Source organism: Pezoporus flaviventris, unplaced genomic scaffold (assembly GCF_033815535.1).
Source record: "Pezoporus flaviventris isolate CSIRO_AGI_PZ_B2104156 unplaced genomic scaffold, CSIRO_AGI_Pfla_v1 ptg000002l, whole genome shotgun sequence".
Taxonomy (NCBI): Eukaryota; Metazoa; Chordata; class Aves; order Psittaciformes; family Psittacidae; genus Pezoporus; species Pezoporus flaviventris.
In genome coordinates this window covers 58,803,495-58,820,798 of record NW_026892550.1, presented here as the reverse complement: position 1 = coordinate 58,820,798, position 17,304 = coordinate 58,803,495, and the positions used below count along the sequence as shown (strand labels likewise).

General features: G+C 43.7%; 2 protein-coding genes across 2 annotated transcripts; one reads left to right on the top strand and one right to left on the bottom strand.

The window, feature by feature from the left end:
- Window positions 1–966: 966 nt before the first annotated feature.
- On the bottom strand, window positions 967–9,087 carry NUDT9 (nudix hydrolase 9). Its single transcript, XM_061479996.1, has 8 exons — window positions 8,852–9,087; window positions 7,143–7,379; window positions 6,234–6,329; window positions 5,370–5,456; window positions 3,733–3,844; window positions 3,147–3,293; window positions 2,823–2,907; window positions 967–1,568 (listed from the first exon to the last, which is right to left on the bottom strand). Exons 1-8 carry the CDS (start codon window positions 9,040–9,042, stop codon window positions 1,393–1,395), a joined length of 1,131 nt encoding a protein of 376 aa, XP_061335980.1. The 5' UTR covers window positions 9,043–9,087; the 3' UTR covers window positions 967–1,392.
- Window positions 9,088–9,511: 424 nt separating this feature from the next.
- Window positions 9,512–17,289, top strand: LOC133283325 (estradiol 17-beta-dehydrogenase 11-like). The gene is made up of 7 exons (XM_061480014.1): window positions 9,512–9,799; window positions 11,604–11,711; window positions 12,299–12,430; window positions 13,167–13,273; window positions 14,610–14,747; window positions 15,010–15,126; window positions 16,615–17,289. The coding sequence occupies exons 1-7, from the start codon at window positions 9,590–9,592 to the stop codon at window positions 16,700–16,702; spliced, it is 900 nt and encodes a 299-aa protein (XP_061335998.1). The 5' UTR covers window positions 9,512–9,589; the 3' UTR covers window positions 16,703–17,289.
- Window positions 17,290–17,304: the final 15 nt, after the last annotated feature.

Sequence of the window (17,304 nt, the reverse complement as noted above, 5' to 3'; positions counted from 1 at the left end):
TTATTCTATATTAATTTAAAAAAATTTTAATCTTTATTATTTCTTCATTTTGTGAAGTAGATAAGACATTGATGATTTTATTGATCTTCTGTAGACTTGGTTGTTTCCATTTAGTTTTAAATGAACCTAGATTAAAGCATTTATGATGTTTTAGTAAGACCACAGAAGAAACCAAATGTGCAGGAAGAGGTGAGCAAGGACTGAAAGAAAAATTAATAACTCTTAGCATTACTTTTTCCTTAGAAAGTAACATACGTTAACTCTAGAAGATTTCCTGTGTCTCCCCATATAAATGTGTATGGCTTCTCCAGATTTCATTAGCTAATTGGGAAGAAGTGGTGTTGAAAAGGAACAAGCTCTAAAAACATTCATTAGTTAAGCAGGATGTGGCCAACAGTCTCAACAAAGCATGAGCATGTCACAGTACCGTTAGAGAAGGTAATTCCAGACCATGACATTTACCACCATCTGACTTCAACACATGGCTCAAAATTCATTAAGATCCCCTCCCCAGGTCTCAACCACAAAATCAAGCTGTCACTGTCACCAACTCTTGACACACAATTAACAGCAATTACCCCTGGAATGAAAATATAGGGAGACATGTCAGCAACTGTTGTGCAGCTATTGTTACCAGCATAAATGTCACAGAAGGCCCACATCAGCCTCCTGACTGCAAGTGACTCACAAAAAAAAAACCACCGCAATTTACAAGATTATACTTTAAGGTTGCTCTTCCCAATGATCCTGTTCATGGCACAGTCCTCCTAACAGCCATAAGCAATATGAAGAGAAGAACCTTAAAACCCAGCTCCCGAAGTTAGTCATCAAGTTACATCCATCAACAGATACTGTTACAGATAGAGACATTCAGATGTGAATACCATCCATACTTTAAACTACAGAGCAAGAAATGTGAAAGCTAATCTCTCAGAAAAATCACTGAAAGGACACATTAAGCAAAACTCAGAAAAGAAATGTCATTTTATTATGTAGCACTTCAATCGAGTTATTATTCAGGCTATCCTCCCACAAGTCTCTCATCCTGTATGGATTCATACACTTACAAGAAATGAGCGCAAAAATACAGAGCTAAAGTGGAGAGTCTCTGAACTACAACCAGTCAGACTCTGTGTTCTCATGCAGATTAGCAGATGATATGAAATTGTTGCAAATAACGAAGACAAAGCAAAACAAGGTAACAGTTCTACATTCACATTATTTCACATTAGGTAAGAAATCAAAAGAAGCAATCTCAAGGTCTCTATTTATCATTGCCAAGTGTTTTAGCCAGATGAATTCTGCAGAACTGTCACTGAAAAGGACACCGTCATCTGTTTCAGAGCTGGAAAATGTATTCTCCCTTTGATGTTCATTGGGTCTTCATTTACATCACTCATGGCACTCAGGACCAGGATTCTCACTCCAGTGGGCTCCCCATTTCTCAGTCACAAGCTTAACGAAGTAGCTATGACTTGCATAGAGCTTGAGCTTCTCAGTTATGTCAACCCACTTGACCATTCCAGCATCATCACCTGCTTCCAGGGGCAAATTATCCAATGTCTCACCTGTTCACAGAACAAGAGTTAGGACATGATACTGCATCTTCTTTCCTGCTTTTTCTTCTCACAACTGATCAGCTCCACCCTTCCACATGGCTCTTTTGCAATCTTCAACTACTTCTCAATCAATTAAGTTGCTCACTGTTTCTGTGCCAGAAACCTTTTTTCATACTTGCACTATTTTAAACCAAATCCGAGTAGCAGAGATGGTGTTAACTCCTTGTCACCACTCCTGGGGTATCATCAGCAGCATAAGTTAATAGAAATCATCATAACAACATGTACTCACTACCACAAGTTTAGCTAATCCCTCTGCCTTGGTTTGTTTGTTTGGCTAACATCTGACTGCTTCCTTTCTCAGGCACTGTTCTACAGGACAAACTGAATTCTGAAACATACATGCTTACGGAAAACCAAAATAATTAAAATTTTACTAAAGGCCCCAAAATCAAAAACAGTACTTAAGGAGGGATGTAGAGAAGCTTCTGAATTGTTCTCCAACGCTTCTTACTCTGTTTCCAAAAAGAATCCCAAGGACTTCAGACAACAACCAAATAAAGGCTTTTAAAAGTATTAGAAAATGTGTATTAGAAACAAAAAGGAACAGTATCTTTGCAGTTTTGAGTGCTGATAAATCAAGGACCAGTGACATGTGAAACTTCACTGGTATCTATTACCCAAAACACAGTGGAAATGTCATTAGATGAAGTCTCTGACTTGTTCACCTAACTAGGTTGACTTACCTTAAAGGCAAAAGGTTAGAATCCACATTAACAGAGAAATCTAAAAGCTAGCAACTTATGCTATGCCCACTCCTACTGATTTATAGAAATAAAATAAAGTCCAACAGTTACTCTGGCACAGTAACCAAGATAAAAGGTCTCAGAGCAGTTACACCAACAAAGCAATAAATGCGGTGAGAATCTGCCAGGAGCCAGATGGAATGTTCCTGAAGCACACACTACCTACTAAAGAAAAAATATCAAGAGAAACAGACTATCCTCTCACCCCAGACTCATTAAAAAGGAAATAAAATGAATTCAAGGTAAACAGTGACAAGAAGAAATCCTTGTCCAATGTCCAATCTCCATATGAAGACTGAGCTTCTTAAGGCACAAAGTCCATAGCTTAGAACTAGCTAACAAACAAATGTATCATTTTCAGGCGACGTCCATATGTTTCATCCTTATTTCATACAACCCTATTTCAAACCAACATACAGAGTAAAAGGCAACTAAAAGCACATATGGAGACACCCACCAGTTTCATCATGATAGTTCACAGCCTCTGTCTCCATCCAGGCATTATCAGTGTTACGAGGGTCATCCACATATCCTCTGTATACCTAAGGCCCCAAACAAACCAAAACAAGCTCAGTGTCAAACAAACAAGGTGGAATGTCTAAGATTTTTTTCCTTTCTTCCTATACATTTGCCCTTACACAGTTTTCAACAGTCACTTCCTACACCCTGACAACCCCAGCATCACAGTTTATTTCCATTTTAGCAACACTCTTCCAAGCTCCACACAGCTGTGAGTTACATGCATAGCTCAAGAGGCTATCACAAGAGACACAGAGCTCACCACAAAGTGTTCCTGGCTGAACAGCTTGTGGAGTTGCTTCTCTAGTTCCGCTTTCTCCTCAGGCGATTTCTGCAAGGAATTCAAGGCCTCCTCCTCAAATTCTCGCTTCAGGGTAGCGCTAATCTTCTCCCCTGGGTCCACCATCCCCTTAAAGGGGAGGGGAGAAAGAAAAAAAAAGAACACAAACATGACTATCCCTCTGATTCCACTTGGACTTAATCCCCTTTAACTGGCTCTTAGTATATTACATCCACCTGCATCATACTCTGGACATGGGAGGAACTGTACACTTAGCTGTAAAGTGAGAGCATGCACGCCCTTCAAAACCCGCAATGGATTAAATTATGCCTACATTAAGCAAAATACATGGTCAGAATTAAATACAAACATTGCCTTGTAATGCAGAAACAGCAGAAGGCATCCCACCTGATGGTTGGGCAAAGTCAGTTTAAGGAGCCTTTCTCCTCACCTCTGTACACAAGGCTGCTCACCAGAAGGCATGCTTTTACTGAACACACACAAGTTATCGCCTCATGTCCTTGCCACAGCAGGGAAATGTCTACTGTTACCAGAACTTTGTTCTTACCCCTGGAATGGCCCACTCCCCACAGTCTCTCCTCTTGATAGCTACAAACTGCAAGATGTTTCTGCCAGTAACTGGATGAGCAACTTTATTACCACTTCCATTTCTCTTCCACCTGCAGCAAATGACAAACAAGAACATGCTTTTTTGCCTCTTGACATGAGGGCCTGGCAGAGCAACAGCGAAGCAACTGCACTGCCATCTGTGCAGGAGCAAACAAAGCAGAAAAAGAACCGTCATGGGGGGCAGATGATGGATGCTGTCTGGCACACTCACAACCCAGGGCAAACCACTTTGTTTTCTGCACACCTCTACCAACTGCATTTTCCTCAGCCAGAAGATCAGAAACTGCCCAAGAGCCACACTTCTGTAACTATACTGATAGCAGCAGCTCCTTTGAGAGCTGCCTCCAGCACATCCTACTAGCTGCAACGCTCCCCAAGCCTGGTGCTTATCCATAATGAGAGGGTAAGTATGCCTTCTGCTAAAACTGAAAGTACATGCAGACTGCAACACCACGTCTAAACTGCTTGCCCAGCACAAGCACAATGCCACAAACAATTCCTTACTGAAGACAATAGTAGATAAAAACTAACAACAGAATCACAGAATAGCTAGGGATGGAAAGGACCTCAAGATTATCTAGTTCCAACTCCCCTGCCATGGGCAGGGACACCTGGCAGTAAACCAGGTCACCCAAGGCTCTGTCCAACCTGGCCTTGAATAGCACCAGGGATGGAGCATTCACAACTTCCTTGGGCAACCCATTCCAGTGCCTCACCACCCTCAAGCAAAAAGCTGTCTAAACAAATACAAAAATCAAACCATCATTTCTTTTACTTTCAACAAAACAACTTGGTGGCATTGACAGCCTTCTGAAAAGGGAAAGAACGAAAATGCATTACACTGATTTTCACAATGGTTCCATCTTCAGCATGGCCCTGCTTTGCTTGCACCTGCATTAACTACACAATCTTTTCTGAATGCTTTCTTTGCGTAAAATAGTCAGTATGTACACACAGATCCTCCTAGCAAAAGCACCATTAAAAGAGCATATACTGACAAAAATATATTTTTAAAAAAAAAGGACGCTAACCCCACCTCCTCCTATAATATACTAGGCCAAGTTAGTATTCCTTACAAAGCAAAAGTAGGCACACCGCTTTTGTTTGCGGTTAAGTCATTGTAACAGAAAAACCTATCCCTGTAATTTAATATGCCTCACCTAAGGCCTTTTGAGATATTATGTATACAGTATTGAAGTATCACATAATCCTTTCAGTTTTTACATTCATTACTAAAGATTATTTGTAAATTGCATTTCTATTTTATCCTCCTGTACTATTTTTTCCCTTAAATCTGTTTCCTCAGCATTTCAGAAACTACTGCTTGTCATTAGCAGCGAGTCCTTATTCTTCTTCAGAGACCAAGGCTGAAAAAAATAAAATTAGGAAATTTTTACTCCAGATGTCTATATATCTCTCCATTCAGCTACCCATATCTGAATGAGCTTACACATAGATAAACACATATAAAAGGCCTATGATAAGTAATAGCCTGTCCAGAGATGCAATGAAAAAGCAAAATGCATGGGTTTTTTATTTCTACTGCCAGGCAGCTTTCTGTCACCTGGCCCTTACCTAGTTACAACAGGATCAGCAGCATGGTTTGGTCCCCAGCGCCCTAACAATCCTCTGCCTGTGAGGCCAGTCCTTCCCACCGGATTTCTGAAATAAGTGGCACAGTACATTAAAGACATTTACTTCTCCATGTTCAAAATATGCTCCAAGTATTCTAAAAAAGCAGCTTTAAAGAAGCCTAAACAACAAAGGAAAGGATAGCAAGATACATTCAGTGCTACCATATGCTTTAAAAAGCAATAGAGACAAAGCATTGTTCTCATCTTTATCAACCTCTTTGCCTTTGACAGTACAGGGAAAGGAAATACACAAAATGGCTCTATCATTTCCTAGATCTTGTGTCCCAAGATACTCTGATTAAGCATTACTCTTATTGTGCCCACAACCTTGTCTGAAAATGGAATCTTGGTTTCCAAGACTACAAATGCACAGAGCATTCAATTACATTCGGAAGACAGAAATAAAAGATGTTATTTTTAGGTGAGATTACCCATCTGTGCTATGCCAGGATTTATCAGTAGAAGGAAATACTCTTCTGCTCTACCACAGCACAGAAGTATTACAAAAGCTGCACAGGCCAACATCTGGTCAAACTGTAGAAACAACTGATTCAATAGACCCTACTATTAACAGATCAGACCTCCTCTGACTCCAGTATCACCACAATGCTCTGTTGTGGCAGTACTGGCTAACCTTTAGTGCCTCTCTGCCACAGTCTTCTTCCATGGCCCTGAAGTATCATTTTCTCTGTCTCTAAAAATGACTATCTCAATTTTGTTCTAGCAGGTGTCATGTATCAAAACTGACAGACCTGTAAGAGGCCTACATCACTGAAATGAATATGTGAACAGTGAGCATACTCACTGGGGCCTCCCATTTTCAACCACGTATGTGCCATTGAGACTCTTCCTGTCCACTTCTCCATCTCTCTCATTGAATTTGGGAGAAAACCCTTTATCACTGTGTGGAAAAGAATAATAAAGATATTTATAAAACTTATCATAGAAGAAGACATGGTAAGTCAAGCACCACCTGCCTTTCATAAACCCCTACTGATTGGGCCTGGTCACCTAGTTGTTCTGTATGCACCACCTGAATACTAACCAAAATTAAGAGCAAATAGAAGCACATGTTCACACAGCAAAACAAACAAGGAAGGCAAGGCTGAAACCTCAAGTAGCACAATCTTCTGATCTTTACACACAGATATGGATGTAGAGGATGTCATTTCACACTATGACAAGTTACACTAGATGGATGGATCTAACTTTCTAGGCAAGAAGCACACAGCATTCCTTGAGAGGAGAACTTATTCACAGAATCAATAAAAATGAATACACACATTCATTAAAAAAAAGAATTAGTCATGCATTCCACCTGTCACATTTCCTGAATCAGAGCACTCAAGAGTCATAATTCTACTTTGTCTTTTCTCATCTTGCATTCAATTGTGAACAAGTGTATTATGAAAATGTTCTCCCAAATTCTTAAGAATGAAGAAATTTTTACTTAGCTCACAAGACAGAGAAGCAGCACTACCCAGCATCAACAGATATCCATTACTGCAATTAACATTATTCTTAGCTCTGTAAAATCATGGGTCCTTAAGAGCTAACTCAAATGATTCAGTTCTCTAACCACCATCTTTCTAGGTCTTGACTTTCACACATCACTATAGAATCACATCACTTAAGCTGAGGATTTTATTAATTCAGCTGATCACTATTTCCTACTTCCATGTTCACAGGAGAAAAGAGACACAATGACACTCACTTGATCTGGGGATCTGCCCAACTGGGTCCAGCCAAAACAGATTTTGCAGTATACTCCACAGGATTATAATCTTTCCACTCAGTCAGCCAGCCCACTTTATCTGCAGGAACGTGGCTACGCTCCACGTGTGATCCTGGATACGGGGAGGTGAGAGCTTTGCTGTGGTAGAGCTTAACATTGTAACTGTTGAGCATGTTAACAGGATGAAGATGGGACCAACAATTTGCAGACAAATTACTGAAATAAAGAAAGAAAAAAGGCATCTCATCTGGTAGGTTTTAACCCTCTTCCTTAATCCCAGACCTGCATAGTACATCATAGCAAGCAGAACAGACTAGTCTTTTTCCACAAAACAGCTCTCAGTAATATATTATTACTTCTTTCAGGTATCATGCAAATGCATACCTGGACCAACAAATTCTGAATTTTACCTTCATCTTCCTGATGTATTCTACTAGACACACATGACAATTTCATAGCATGAGTGAGAAGCTGAGAACTACAACTACCCTTCTCGATCGTGGAACACTGACCATAGACAAGGAAAACCTCAAGATACTTACCATAAATGCAGCAGGAAGGCCTGCTTGAACATTAAATCCCTATGTGAGCATTTCATCAACAAACCAACCCAGCCTTACAACAGTCCTGCTCTCACATTCAGTGGTAGGCCTGGTAAGAGAAGAATGAAACATCCAAACCCCGGAGCAACACAGCTCTGTAAGTTGCCGTGACCACCAAAATATCACTTTGTGCAATACCAAATAGGACAACATATACCTTGTTTTTCAATTTTAAAGAAAGCCAGAACTATCAAACTAGTTAACAGAAAAAAATAATAGTTGATACCTCTAGTGATTTTATTCTGCCATGGGTCTTGGGAGCTGAAAGACTAGTTAACAATAAAATACTTAACAGCAGATTGTGTTACAGTATCTGATCACCAGCTCTTAAAAAGAATCACTTCCAGCATGTAAGGAAACATACATCCTCTTCAAAAATACATTCAGGTTTTAACAACATGACATCTGAGCAAGGTGATGATGGGACCAATGAGTTTCAGGTAAAAAAGAAAGCAACTCATACATTAAGTATTAACCCTGCTGTTTAAACCCAGATGTGAATATTGGATTATAATCAGCAGAATAGACCAGGCTTTTTCAAAACCAGAAGTTCCAGTTCTCAAACACCTCATTCATGCTATGAAATCCTTAGGTGCATCTAGAACACTGAAGTCAAGAATTCCTTGGTCACAATTACAGCATGCACGTGCTCTCACATACACTGCTGAGACAATATTCTCAAGAGCACAAACCAACTCACAAACCACTTGAGGCTCACGACATCTTTAACAGAGATGGGGAAAAGTGCATACTTGATACCAAGGGTGACCTCCACATGAAGATTAACGTTAGACTGCTTTTGTATTTTTCAGTGAGTACATCAATTTAAAGGACAGCCCGATTTTTGTTTCTGCCAGGTCCCAAAGGGACACGCTCAGCTACACAGCACATCCTGCACCAAGATCCCCTCAGCTGGCAGGGGGTGGCAAAACCCTGAGTTCTTGGCACAGCGATGGGGTGGCTGCTCCAAGGGGAACAGAGCACCACCTCAACGGGCCAAACATGAAAAGAACCACGGCCTCAGGCAGGCTCTGCGCCCAAGGAGCGACAGCCTGGCCACTGCTCAGCTTTACCAAGCCACGGTACCTGAGGGGCGGGCGGCGCTGCAGAATACAGCAGGCAGGCGGGGCGGACAGCGCAACCGCGAAAGTGAACACGGCGACTGCCCGAGACACACAGGGCACCATGCATGCACTCAGGGCGCCGGCGAGGAGCAGCACTGACAGCGGCACCGGCCCACCTCGGCTGCGCAGAGCTGAGCACGGGTTCAGGCACATCCGCCCGAGCCTCCAACAAGAGCGCAGGCCAGCACCCCCGAACCGCGCCGGGCTGGGCCGCGCCAGCGGCCCTCTTTACAAGCTCACTGTTCATTGGGTAAGCGCCTCCAATCAGGAGAGCCTCCAGCCCTTCGGCTCCTCCTCTCCATTGACACGCCCCCCCAAACGCCCCTCTCTAATTGGTTGTTGCGCCGCTGGGAGGAGTGGCTGGTCGGGCTGCCCACAGCGGTTACTCCTCACGCCTGGATTGCTGCCGGACCTCGGCGGTTGCGGTCTTCCCGCTTCACGGAGTCCTGCGGGGCGAGGAGAGCCCGGAGTCCGGGTGGAGAGGGCTGGGCAACGCGGGGCAGGCCGCGGCGAGGCAGCGGTCCCTGGCTGTGACTAACAGGACGGGACCAGCAAGCTCAGGCGGGCCGCGGGCGCCCCCTTGTGACCGGAGAGGCCGCCTGCGGTACCCGCGCTGAGCAGGGCAGCAGCGCGCACAGACCGGCACTGGCGCTGCGCTGCCGTGACATCGTTCGGGAATAAACAGACTCTCAGCAACAGCATGAATCTGTTCGTGGAAATCCTCCTGTTCGTGGTCACGCTCATCTACTCCTACTTAGAAGCGTTTGTGAAGCTTTTTATCCCTGTGAAGAGAAAGTCTGTCAGTGGAGAGCTCGTTCTCATCACAGGTGCTGGCCACGGTATAGGGAGAGCGACAGCCTTGGAGTTTGCCAAGCGTCAGAGCAGACTGGTGCTGTGGGACATCAGCAAGGTAACGGCACAGCTCGTGTCTCGACTCGTCCGTCCCCGAGGGAGGCACTGGGGGTTAATAGCACGGGAAGGGCGGCACACGACTGCATCCACACACCTGCTGCCACGGCCGCTCCTGCAGGCTCACGGATGGGGACGCTGAGCCCCAGCCCAGGGTTTGCCCCATTGCACCAGAGGATGTCAGTGTCTGGGTCCCACAGTCACTCGGTGCTAATCGGCGAGGTGGTATCCACAGCACGGCAGAGAGAACCTGCAAGAGGGAACGCAGGGGTCAGCAAGGTGCTGTGGGAACTGCTGCCTGGGCTGGCAGGAAAAGGCATGTGAGACCAGCAGCCTGTTCCTACAGAGAAGCGGGTTCACCACCTGCTCGCTGCCTCCCTGGCATCAGATATTTTGTTTATGTTGCTGGATTATGCATACGTTGCATTTGTCTCCCCACTCATATCCAGGGGAATCACTACTTTGAGCTATGGGTGAGCCCTGCTGCCCTCCGGCGCAGTTACATGTGTAGGTGGCTCCTTACTAAATGTTGACAAATCTGCCCAAATGCAAGAGATCTTGGCAAGTGGAGGATGGACAGGTACAAACACGCAGGATGTCATTCAATGGCGATTAAGGCAAAGGCACGTTCGTAGGAGCAATTGGCTGTACATGGGGTTGAGTAGGTGGGAAGCTCTGTGTGGAGAGGGCTTCTGACACAGTGGATCAGAAGTTGCAGAGGAGTTCATCATGTCATCCTGGAGCTGCAATAAACAAACAGCCCACCACAAACAAATAAACCCCCAAGCCAAGCCTACTGTAAGGGGATTTATAAATAGGGAGGATATTGTAGAACATTTTTGGTGCCTGTTCATGCTACCCATGATGCCTAAGACCAGAGGCTGGAGTGGGTGGGAGGAGGCATGGCACTGGAATGGGTGAAAAGGAGTAAAATCAAATAGCAAGCTATACCTGGCCTAGGTGCTGGGGAATATGTTGTAAAGATGTGTGTAAGCAGGCATTGAAATACAATTCAAAGAGGTGGTGGATCCCAAGGGTTTTAAGAACATACCTCTCCAGTCCAGCTGCCTTGACATAGGCCCCATTCCTGAGGGGCATCTGCCTTAAGCAGCAGTTTGGGCTGAGCAGAGATGCCCAGTCACCCTCGACCTGCAAAGATTCTGTGAGGCTCTGAGCTGTCACAGGTCATTTGTGACAGCTCAGGTCCACATTGCCATGGGTTTCTGGCTCCTGGGGACAAGGATACAGCTAAGTCACTTTTGCCCTCACTTAGTGGCTTGATAAAATGACTTAGGGGAACTTCTGTTGTGTGTGCGTTGAATGCTGTTCTCATAAGAGAAGTCTCTCTACACTGTGCCCTTTGGAGCAAACCGCTCCTCTCACATCCAGTCTGTGAACACAGAAACGCAAAGGGCCATTTTTACGTCTCAGGGGGTGTCACCAGGGTCTGTGTTTTTAGAGCTCTGAATTCAGCTGTGGAGTCTGCCTGCTGTAGTGGGAAAGCCACCGAGTGCCCCCTTCCTGCCACCTACCTATGTGTGCTTTGCCAAGGTAAACTTACTCTTGCTGCCACATGCCCTTTCTGGCAGTTACTCTACACAGGGCCAAAATTTGAGGCTGGAATACTGGTCCTGCCACAGTACCCCAGCTGCAGCTTTTCCACTTGGTCCCTATGAACTGTTCGGGGTCTTAGCAGTGGTAATGCAACTGACAGAAGTCTTTAGCCTCTGGCTGGTGTGAACAATGTCTGAGCAGCAACACGTGGGCATGGTACAATTGCACGTCTTTCGTTTCTGCCTTTACAGCACAATGTTGAGGAAACGGCAGCAGAATGCAAAAGGCTGGGAGCCACTGTACAAGCCTTCGTGGTGGACTGCAGCAAAAGGGAGGAAATCTACAGTGCTGCAGAGAAGGTAGGGGAGCAGGGGCACTTCCAAAGGCTTACCCAAACATGCTTCATCTTTGGAAAGGTTGGGAAAACAAGAAGTGTTGTACGCAGTTCATGACAACCCCTGGAATCTGCCCACTTCTTGCTGATTTCAGTACAGAGAGCAAAGTAGCATTTCGTTTCCCAGATGGCAGCCACCCTCTTCCTCTTCTGTGAGGCTCTGGCATATCACATGTCATTGCAGGTTTGCTCTTTTGATGTCCAACTCCTGAGGGACCTTCTGCCTTTTAGTTTCCTAAAGAGCAAGGAGAGAGCACTGAGGGCATTGTGTTGTTACTTGAAACAAGCTGGCTCAAAACAGTCTCTATGTCCATAGTCCCAACTAAAACTACTCAGAGCATACTGTGTCTGTAGGCAATGTGTGGAAGACTACAGATACTGGCAGTAATTAACAGGGAGAAGCACCAGATCTAAAACCTATTTCATGGTACTGCTGCAACAGTTCCTACCACCTCTGGAAATGGGACACTACTGTCCTCTCCATAAAAAAAAAAAAAACAAAACCCAAACTTATGACACAAAACTTTCTGGTTTTTTTTTTCTGTCTGAAAGGTGAAACAGGAAACTGGGGATGTCTCCATCCTGGTGAATAACGCTGGTGTGATTACAGCTGCTGACTTCCTCTCAACTCAGGACCACCAGATTGAAAGAATGTTTGAAGTCAACATTCTTGCTCACATGTGGGTAAGGACCACCATCAACTTCATACCTATATTTTGAGGGGAGTGTTGTCCAGGACACATATTTAGACTAACAATTCTTTTCAGCTACCAGTGCATTTACATGTGTATAAACTTGATTAACCTCTTGCTAATCTGAGCCTGGCCCTGATTTTCATTTTCTCTTGTCTCTGCAAGAGCCAGCTGGCCACAGCCTCATCTGCAGCATGGGTTTGTCTCTATCAGAAATGTGTTGGGGTTTCCCTTTGTATGGGGTAGTTTGGGCACCCACAGCTGAGCACCAGCACCCTGCAAGTACAGCAACAGGGCAGCTGCCAGCAAACGCTACTTAGCAGGAGGGTTTCAGCTGTTAAGGACTTCTTTTTTTGCAGTGGGAGAAAAGGAAAGCAACAGATTGAAGAGTGTTTTATTGTATGTGCTGGGGTGAGACACCAGCAGCCTTCCTGCTGATACCCAAAATCTGAAAAGCAGCCTGGGACAGATGTGAGAATCACCTCCTGTTGACAGCCAACTTCCTGAAACATTCCAGTTTGGGAAATAGGTTGCCACTTGTACCAGCTGACAGGAGAACGGGTATCTCTGTGGCTCTCAGAATCTGAGGGGCTGTGCAGCACAGAGCATTTATGATGGCGTTTGTCAATTAAATGATAGTGAGGGTCAGTACTGAATACACCTAAGAGAACATTGTTCTTTCTTCCCTTTTCTCCCCCCTGCAATTTTCTTGATTTCATTGATGCAAGACCACAAAAGCTTTTCTGCCAACTATGATCAAAAATGACCATGGTCACATTGTCACGGTGGCTTCAGCAGCGGGTCATTTAGTAACTTCTTTCATGGTGGCTTACTGGTAAGTGACTTTATCATCAGATCCTTTTTTATTATTATTATTTTAATAGCATCTTCTCCATCAGAAAGCATAAAATAACCAAAGTAATCCAACTACTGAATACAGTATGGCCTGAGGTCTGTGCTAAGGAGAAAAGCCTAACTGCCAGAACTTACAGATGCTTGGAGGGTCTCATTAATTTGCTTATTAGCTGTGACTGAATGAGGATCAATGCTTGTATGAAGGAATAATTATATGACACAACAACTAACGAAAGCTTTTCTTTGTTCTCTTCCTCATTGATCCAGACTTTTGCTTAGCAAAAAAAGGTATCCTCTTCCCTTCTCCTTCTTAGAAAGTAGTTCTTCTGTAAGTTTGTGTAGTGTTGTCAAGTATATCCAAATGAATAGCTTTTGATCTTTTTACCTCTGTGGCAGTGACCGTGGTATATAGAAATAATTTTGCCATCATGAGATAAAATGGTTTTTGACTGTAAAATTAACTTTCAGAAAAAAAAAACATAATAATACTTACTGTGTTGTGAGCAAACTGATGAATCTGAGAGGTCAGTGTATTGCCTGTTTCTACTATAAGCAATTGAATCGTGGTGCATGAAGAGCAAACCTGTTAGACTGCATATTGTCATTCTGTATCAGATCCAGCCCTCTATGATAGCAGCTCTGGGAAGAGCAGTCTTCCCCTAGGAACACTCCTCCTTAGAGAGTCATTCACTGGTGGCAACATGAGCACTCCTGTGTCAGGGATTTGATTGGAATTACACTGTCCAAATCAGTAACAGTCAACAAACTGGTTTTACTTTCTTGGGAGTTGATTCATACTCCTGGCCTGCACCATTTTCTGTGGCAGTATGTTCCTCAGCTTTGGCACACATAATGCTCTTCTATTCCAACACTCACACATGACTGTCAGGAGACACTCCTGTGTGGTACGAGGAGCAGTAGAGGGTTGTTCTCCATTTCTACTCTTCCCATCCTTCTGAACATCAGAGCTTCAGGCTGCATGCCTTCGAAGAATCTCCTCACATGGGAAAACCAGCAACGCTATCAATTGATGCACGTTGGTTCTCATTTTCTAAGAATTCCTGACATTTCTCTGTCTGCTCACCGCAACGGCAACTTCTGAAAGGCACCGCTCTGCATTCCACAGTTACTGCCCCTAATCCAGCACTATGCTCAGGTCCAGGGCAGTTAGAAGCAGTCTCTGCACCATTTCTCAGCTGGATTGTATTTTGTTGCCTCCTAGTCAGGACTGTGTCAGGGTTTTAAGCCATTTCCAGTTGCAGAAAGATAGAAATAGTATTTCTGCCTTCTCATTTGTGCTTTTCTCACTCCTGCAGTTCAAGCAAGTTTGCTGCAGTTGGATTTCATAAAGCTCTGACAGAGGAGCTGTCTACCCTGGGAAAAGATGGCATAAAAACTACATGTCTTTGCCCGGTTTTTGTAAATACTGGATTTGTCAAAAACCCCAGTACAAGGTAACTACTGACTCTCTGCTTTCCTGACCTGCCTTCTGTGCACCAAGACACACCACATTAGCACCAGCTTTAGGCCTTGTGTTCCAACTGACTGTATAAAAACAGTTGTAGCATTGGCTAAAGAAAAGCTGCAGTTGCCTTTAACCCCCATAACAGCTGCATTTGGATTACCTGAGCATGTGCATATGTGAAGCATCATACATCAGCTCATACCTCCCCTGTTTTACCAGTGCAGCTCTTACATGTTTGGTTTCCTGTGCAGGCTTGGGAAGATTTTGGAGATTGAGGAAGTTGTCGAGGCCCTGATGGAAGGAATACTGACCAACAAGAAAATGGTTTTTGTTCCACCACATCTAAACATTGCTTTACTCTCTGAAATGTAAGTAGCAAAAGGGGAATAAAAAGGGGGTGAGAGGGGAAGGAGGGAATATATCAGTGCTAACTACCTGAGCATACAAGCATAAAACTTAATACGTCTGATTCAAGATTACTTTTTATGAGGAACTGCATTTTTCACCTATGTGTTAAAATATGTTTTGGCAGCATAGAGAAACAGTGGAATAACAGCTGTACAGCAGAAGTTCATATTCAAACAAGTTTCGATTATTTTCTGTTATCTTCGGTGTTTGACATCACTATACAGTTACCAATCCAAATCTGACATTATTATGCCTACAGTAACTAGATAATACGTAACTCTCTGCTGAAGAGAATATTATTTTTTAAACAACCACCCATCTGAAATATTATAGTATGAGAAACACATGACAAGTAATGAGATAGCAGTGTTGTTTTTCTAATAACAGCAGATGTCATACACAAAGGCTTTTTTTTTAGCCCTGTCATAGGTCCTTGTGACCCACTCTCTGCTGCTCACTGTCCCCGTGGAGAACTCACCTGTTCTACCAGTTTGTGCAGAAGGAGAGGGAGAACAAGTTAACACTTTTTCTTCACAGACTGCCATTTCCCTTAGGCTTGTGAATAACAGTTCCTCTGAACCAGCAGCCCCGGAGTAGTTTCAGAAAGAGGACCTGCTGCTTAGTGGTGTTTGTTTCTTCATGTCGACACCAAAGACTAAGGTCATAGAAGCTGTGAAAATTGCTTCAAAAAGGCTGTACTTCTTCTTCCTGCCATGTAAAGCAAGATTTGTCCTGTCACATGATTTTAATAGCCGGTGTATCTGCTCTGCTGAGGAGGTGGTTTTACCAGAGGACAGATTCCAAATCTGGAATCACATCAGAACAACTAAGTTAACTTTTCAGTTAACTCCTACAGTATTTCATGAGACACTTGGTAATATCTTATTTGCAAAACCCAGAACAGAGACTGGAAAAAAGCTTTTATGTCTTTTTGCATCTCCAAGAGCTGCATGCTGACAGTGCAAGTTGCAGAAGCATAGACAAGTCAAACTTAATGCTGTCAAAGCCCTTAGGATAACTTTGCTTTTGTGTCTTAATGTGGGAGAGGGAAGACACAGAGACATGACTTGTAAGAGAAGAAATCCTCAGAGAGGAAACCACACCTCAGTTTCACATCTCATCCTTCCACAGGCCAACTGTTTTTTAGAGCATAACACATCCAATATGCACCTAAAACTGACTTTCTTTGGTCCTGCAGCAGGATTGCAACCCAAATCAAGCAGATACACAGACTTGGCAATGTCAAGGACATGACTGGGATTGGAGTTAAACTAGGCAGAGATTAATGGAGGCTATGTATTCTTCAGAAATAACACCCGCCTTAAGCCTGGTCTCAGTCTGTGTGTGGACACTTCCACTCCCAGACCAGCTCTTCCATCACCTGTGGTTCCACTTTTACGCTGATTTTTCTTATCTTACATCAAATCTCCTGTTGTTGTCTCTTTCAGGTTGCTTCCAGAACGTGCCTTGGCTGTCTTGAAAAAGCTCACCAATGTCAAATTTGATGCAGTCATTGGGCAGAGAAGCACCCAGTGAAAAGCAAAAGTTGATTCTCACTTCCCAGTGGCATCAGTGAAAACAGAACATGGGCTGAGTGTAGTTCAGCTGGTTTGATTCAGAGCAGAACTAAGAGATATGCTTCCAGGCCACCACTTCCAAGAACACCCAAGTGTTCATCCCACACATGCAGCAGGGACATACCTGCATAATGCAGTGTTAACAAAGCAGAGAAGCAGCTCTAGAAGTGTAAAGGCTCCTTTGGCTGTACATCATGTTGCTTCTATCTCCTAGAGCTGACGCAGACAGAAATTCCCACAAAGGCACTCCTACAGTGCACTCTCAGGAGTGTACTGAGAGTACGTTCATCTGGCCTCATATCTGATCAAAGGGATCTTGGAAGTAGCAGTGTATGGAGGACATGGGTGGCCTGTTTCACCTCAATTTAGCTTTTTAAATTTAAAAAACTCTGTGCTAATGAGCACTCCCTTTTGTGTGCTTTTGTAATGAGTACTGAAATTATACAGCCTTGTTTGTAACATACTACCTAATTATATTAAGTATCAATTATGCATTAGCACCATCAACACTCCTCATTACAAATAAATACAGTTCTCTAACTTAAAGGTGTCTCTTGGCAA

Bases quoted from the DNA above. Each gene is read 5' to 3' on its own strand.
- LOC133283325 (XM_061480014.1), top strand. From the start codon at position 9,590: ATGAATCTGTTCGTGGAAATCCTCCTGTTCGTGGTCACGCTCATCTAC. The intron at 9,800-11,603 runs GTAACGGCACAG...CTGCCTTTACAG, and splicing joins TGCTGTGGGACATCAGCAAG to CACAATGTTGAGGAAACGGC. The intron at 15,127-16,614 runs GTAAGTAGCAAA...TGTCTCTTTCAG, and splicing joins ATTGCTTTACTCTCTGAAAT to GTTGCTTCCAGAACGTGCCT.
- NUDT9 (XM_061479996.1), bottom strand. From the start codon at position 9,042: ATGTGCCTGAACCCGTGCTCAGCTCTGCGCAGCCGAGGTGGGCCGGTG. The intron at 2,908-3,146 runs GTGAGCTCTGTG...TTGGGGCCTTAG, and splicing joins TCAGCCAGGAACACTTTGTG to GTATACAGAGGATATGTGGA. The intron at 1,569-2,822 runs GTGGGTGTCTCC...TTCTGTGAACAG, and splicing joins GAACTATCATGATGAAACTG to GTGAGACATTGGATAATTTG.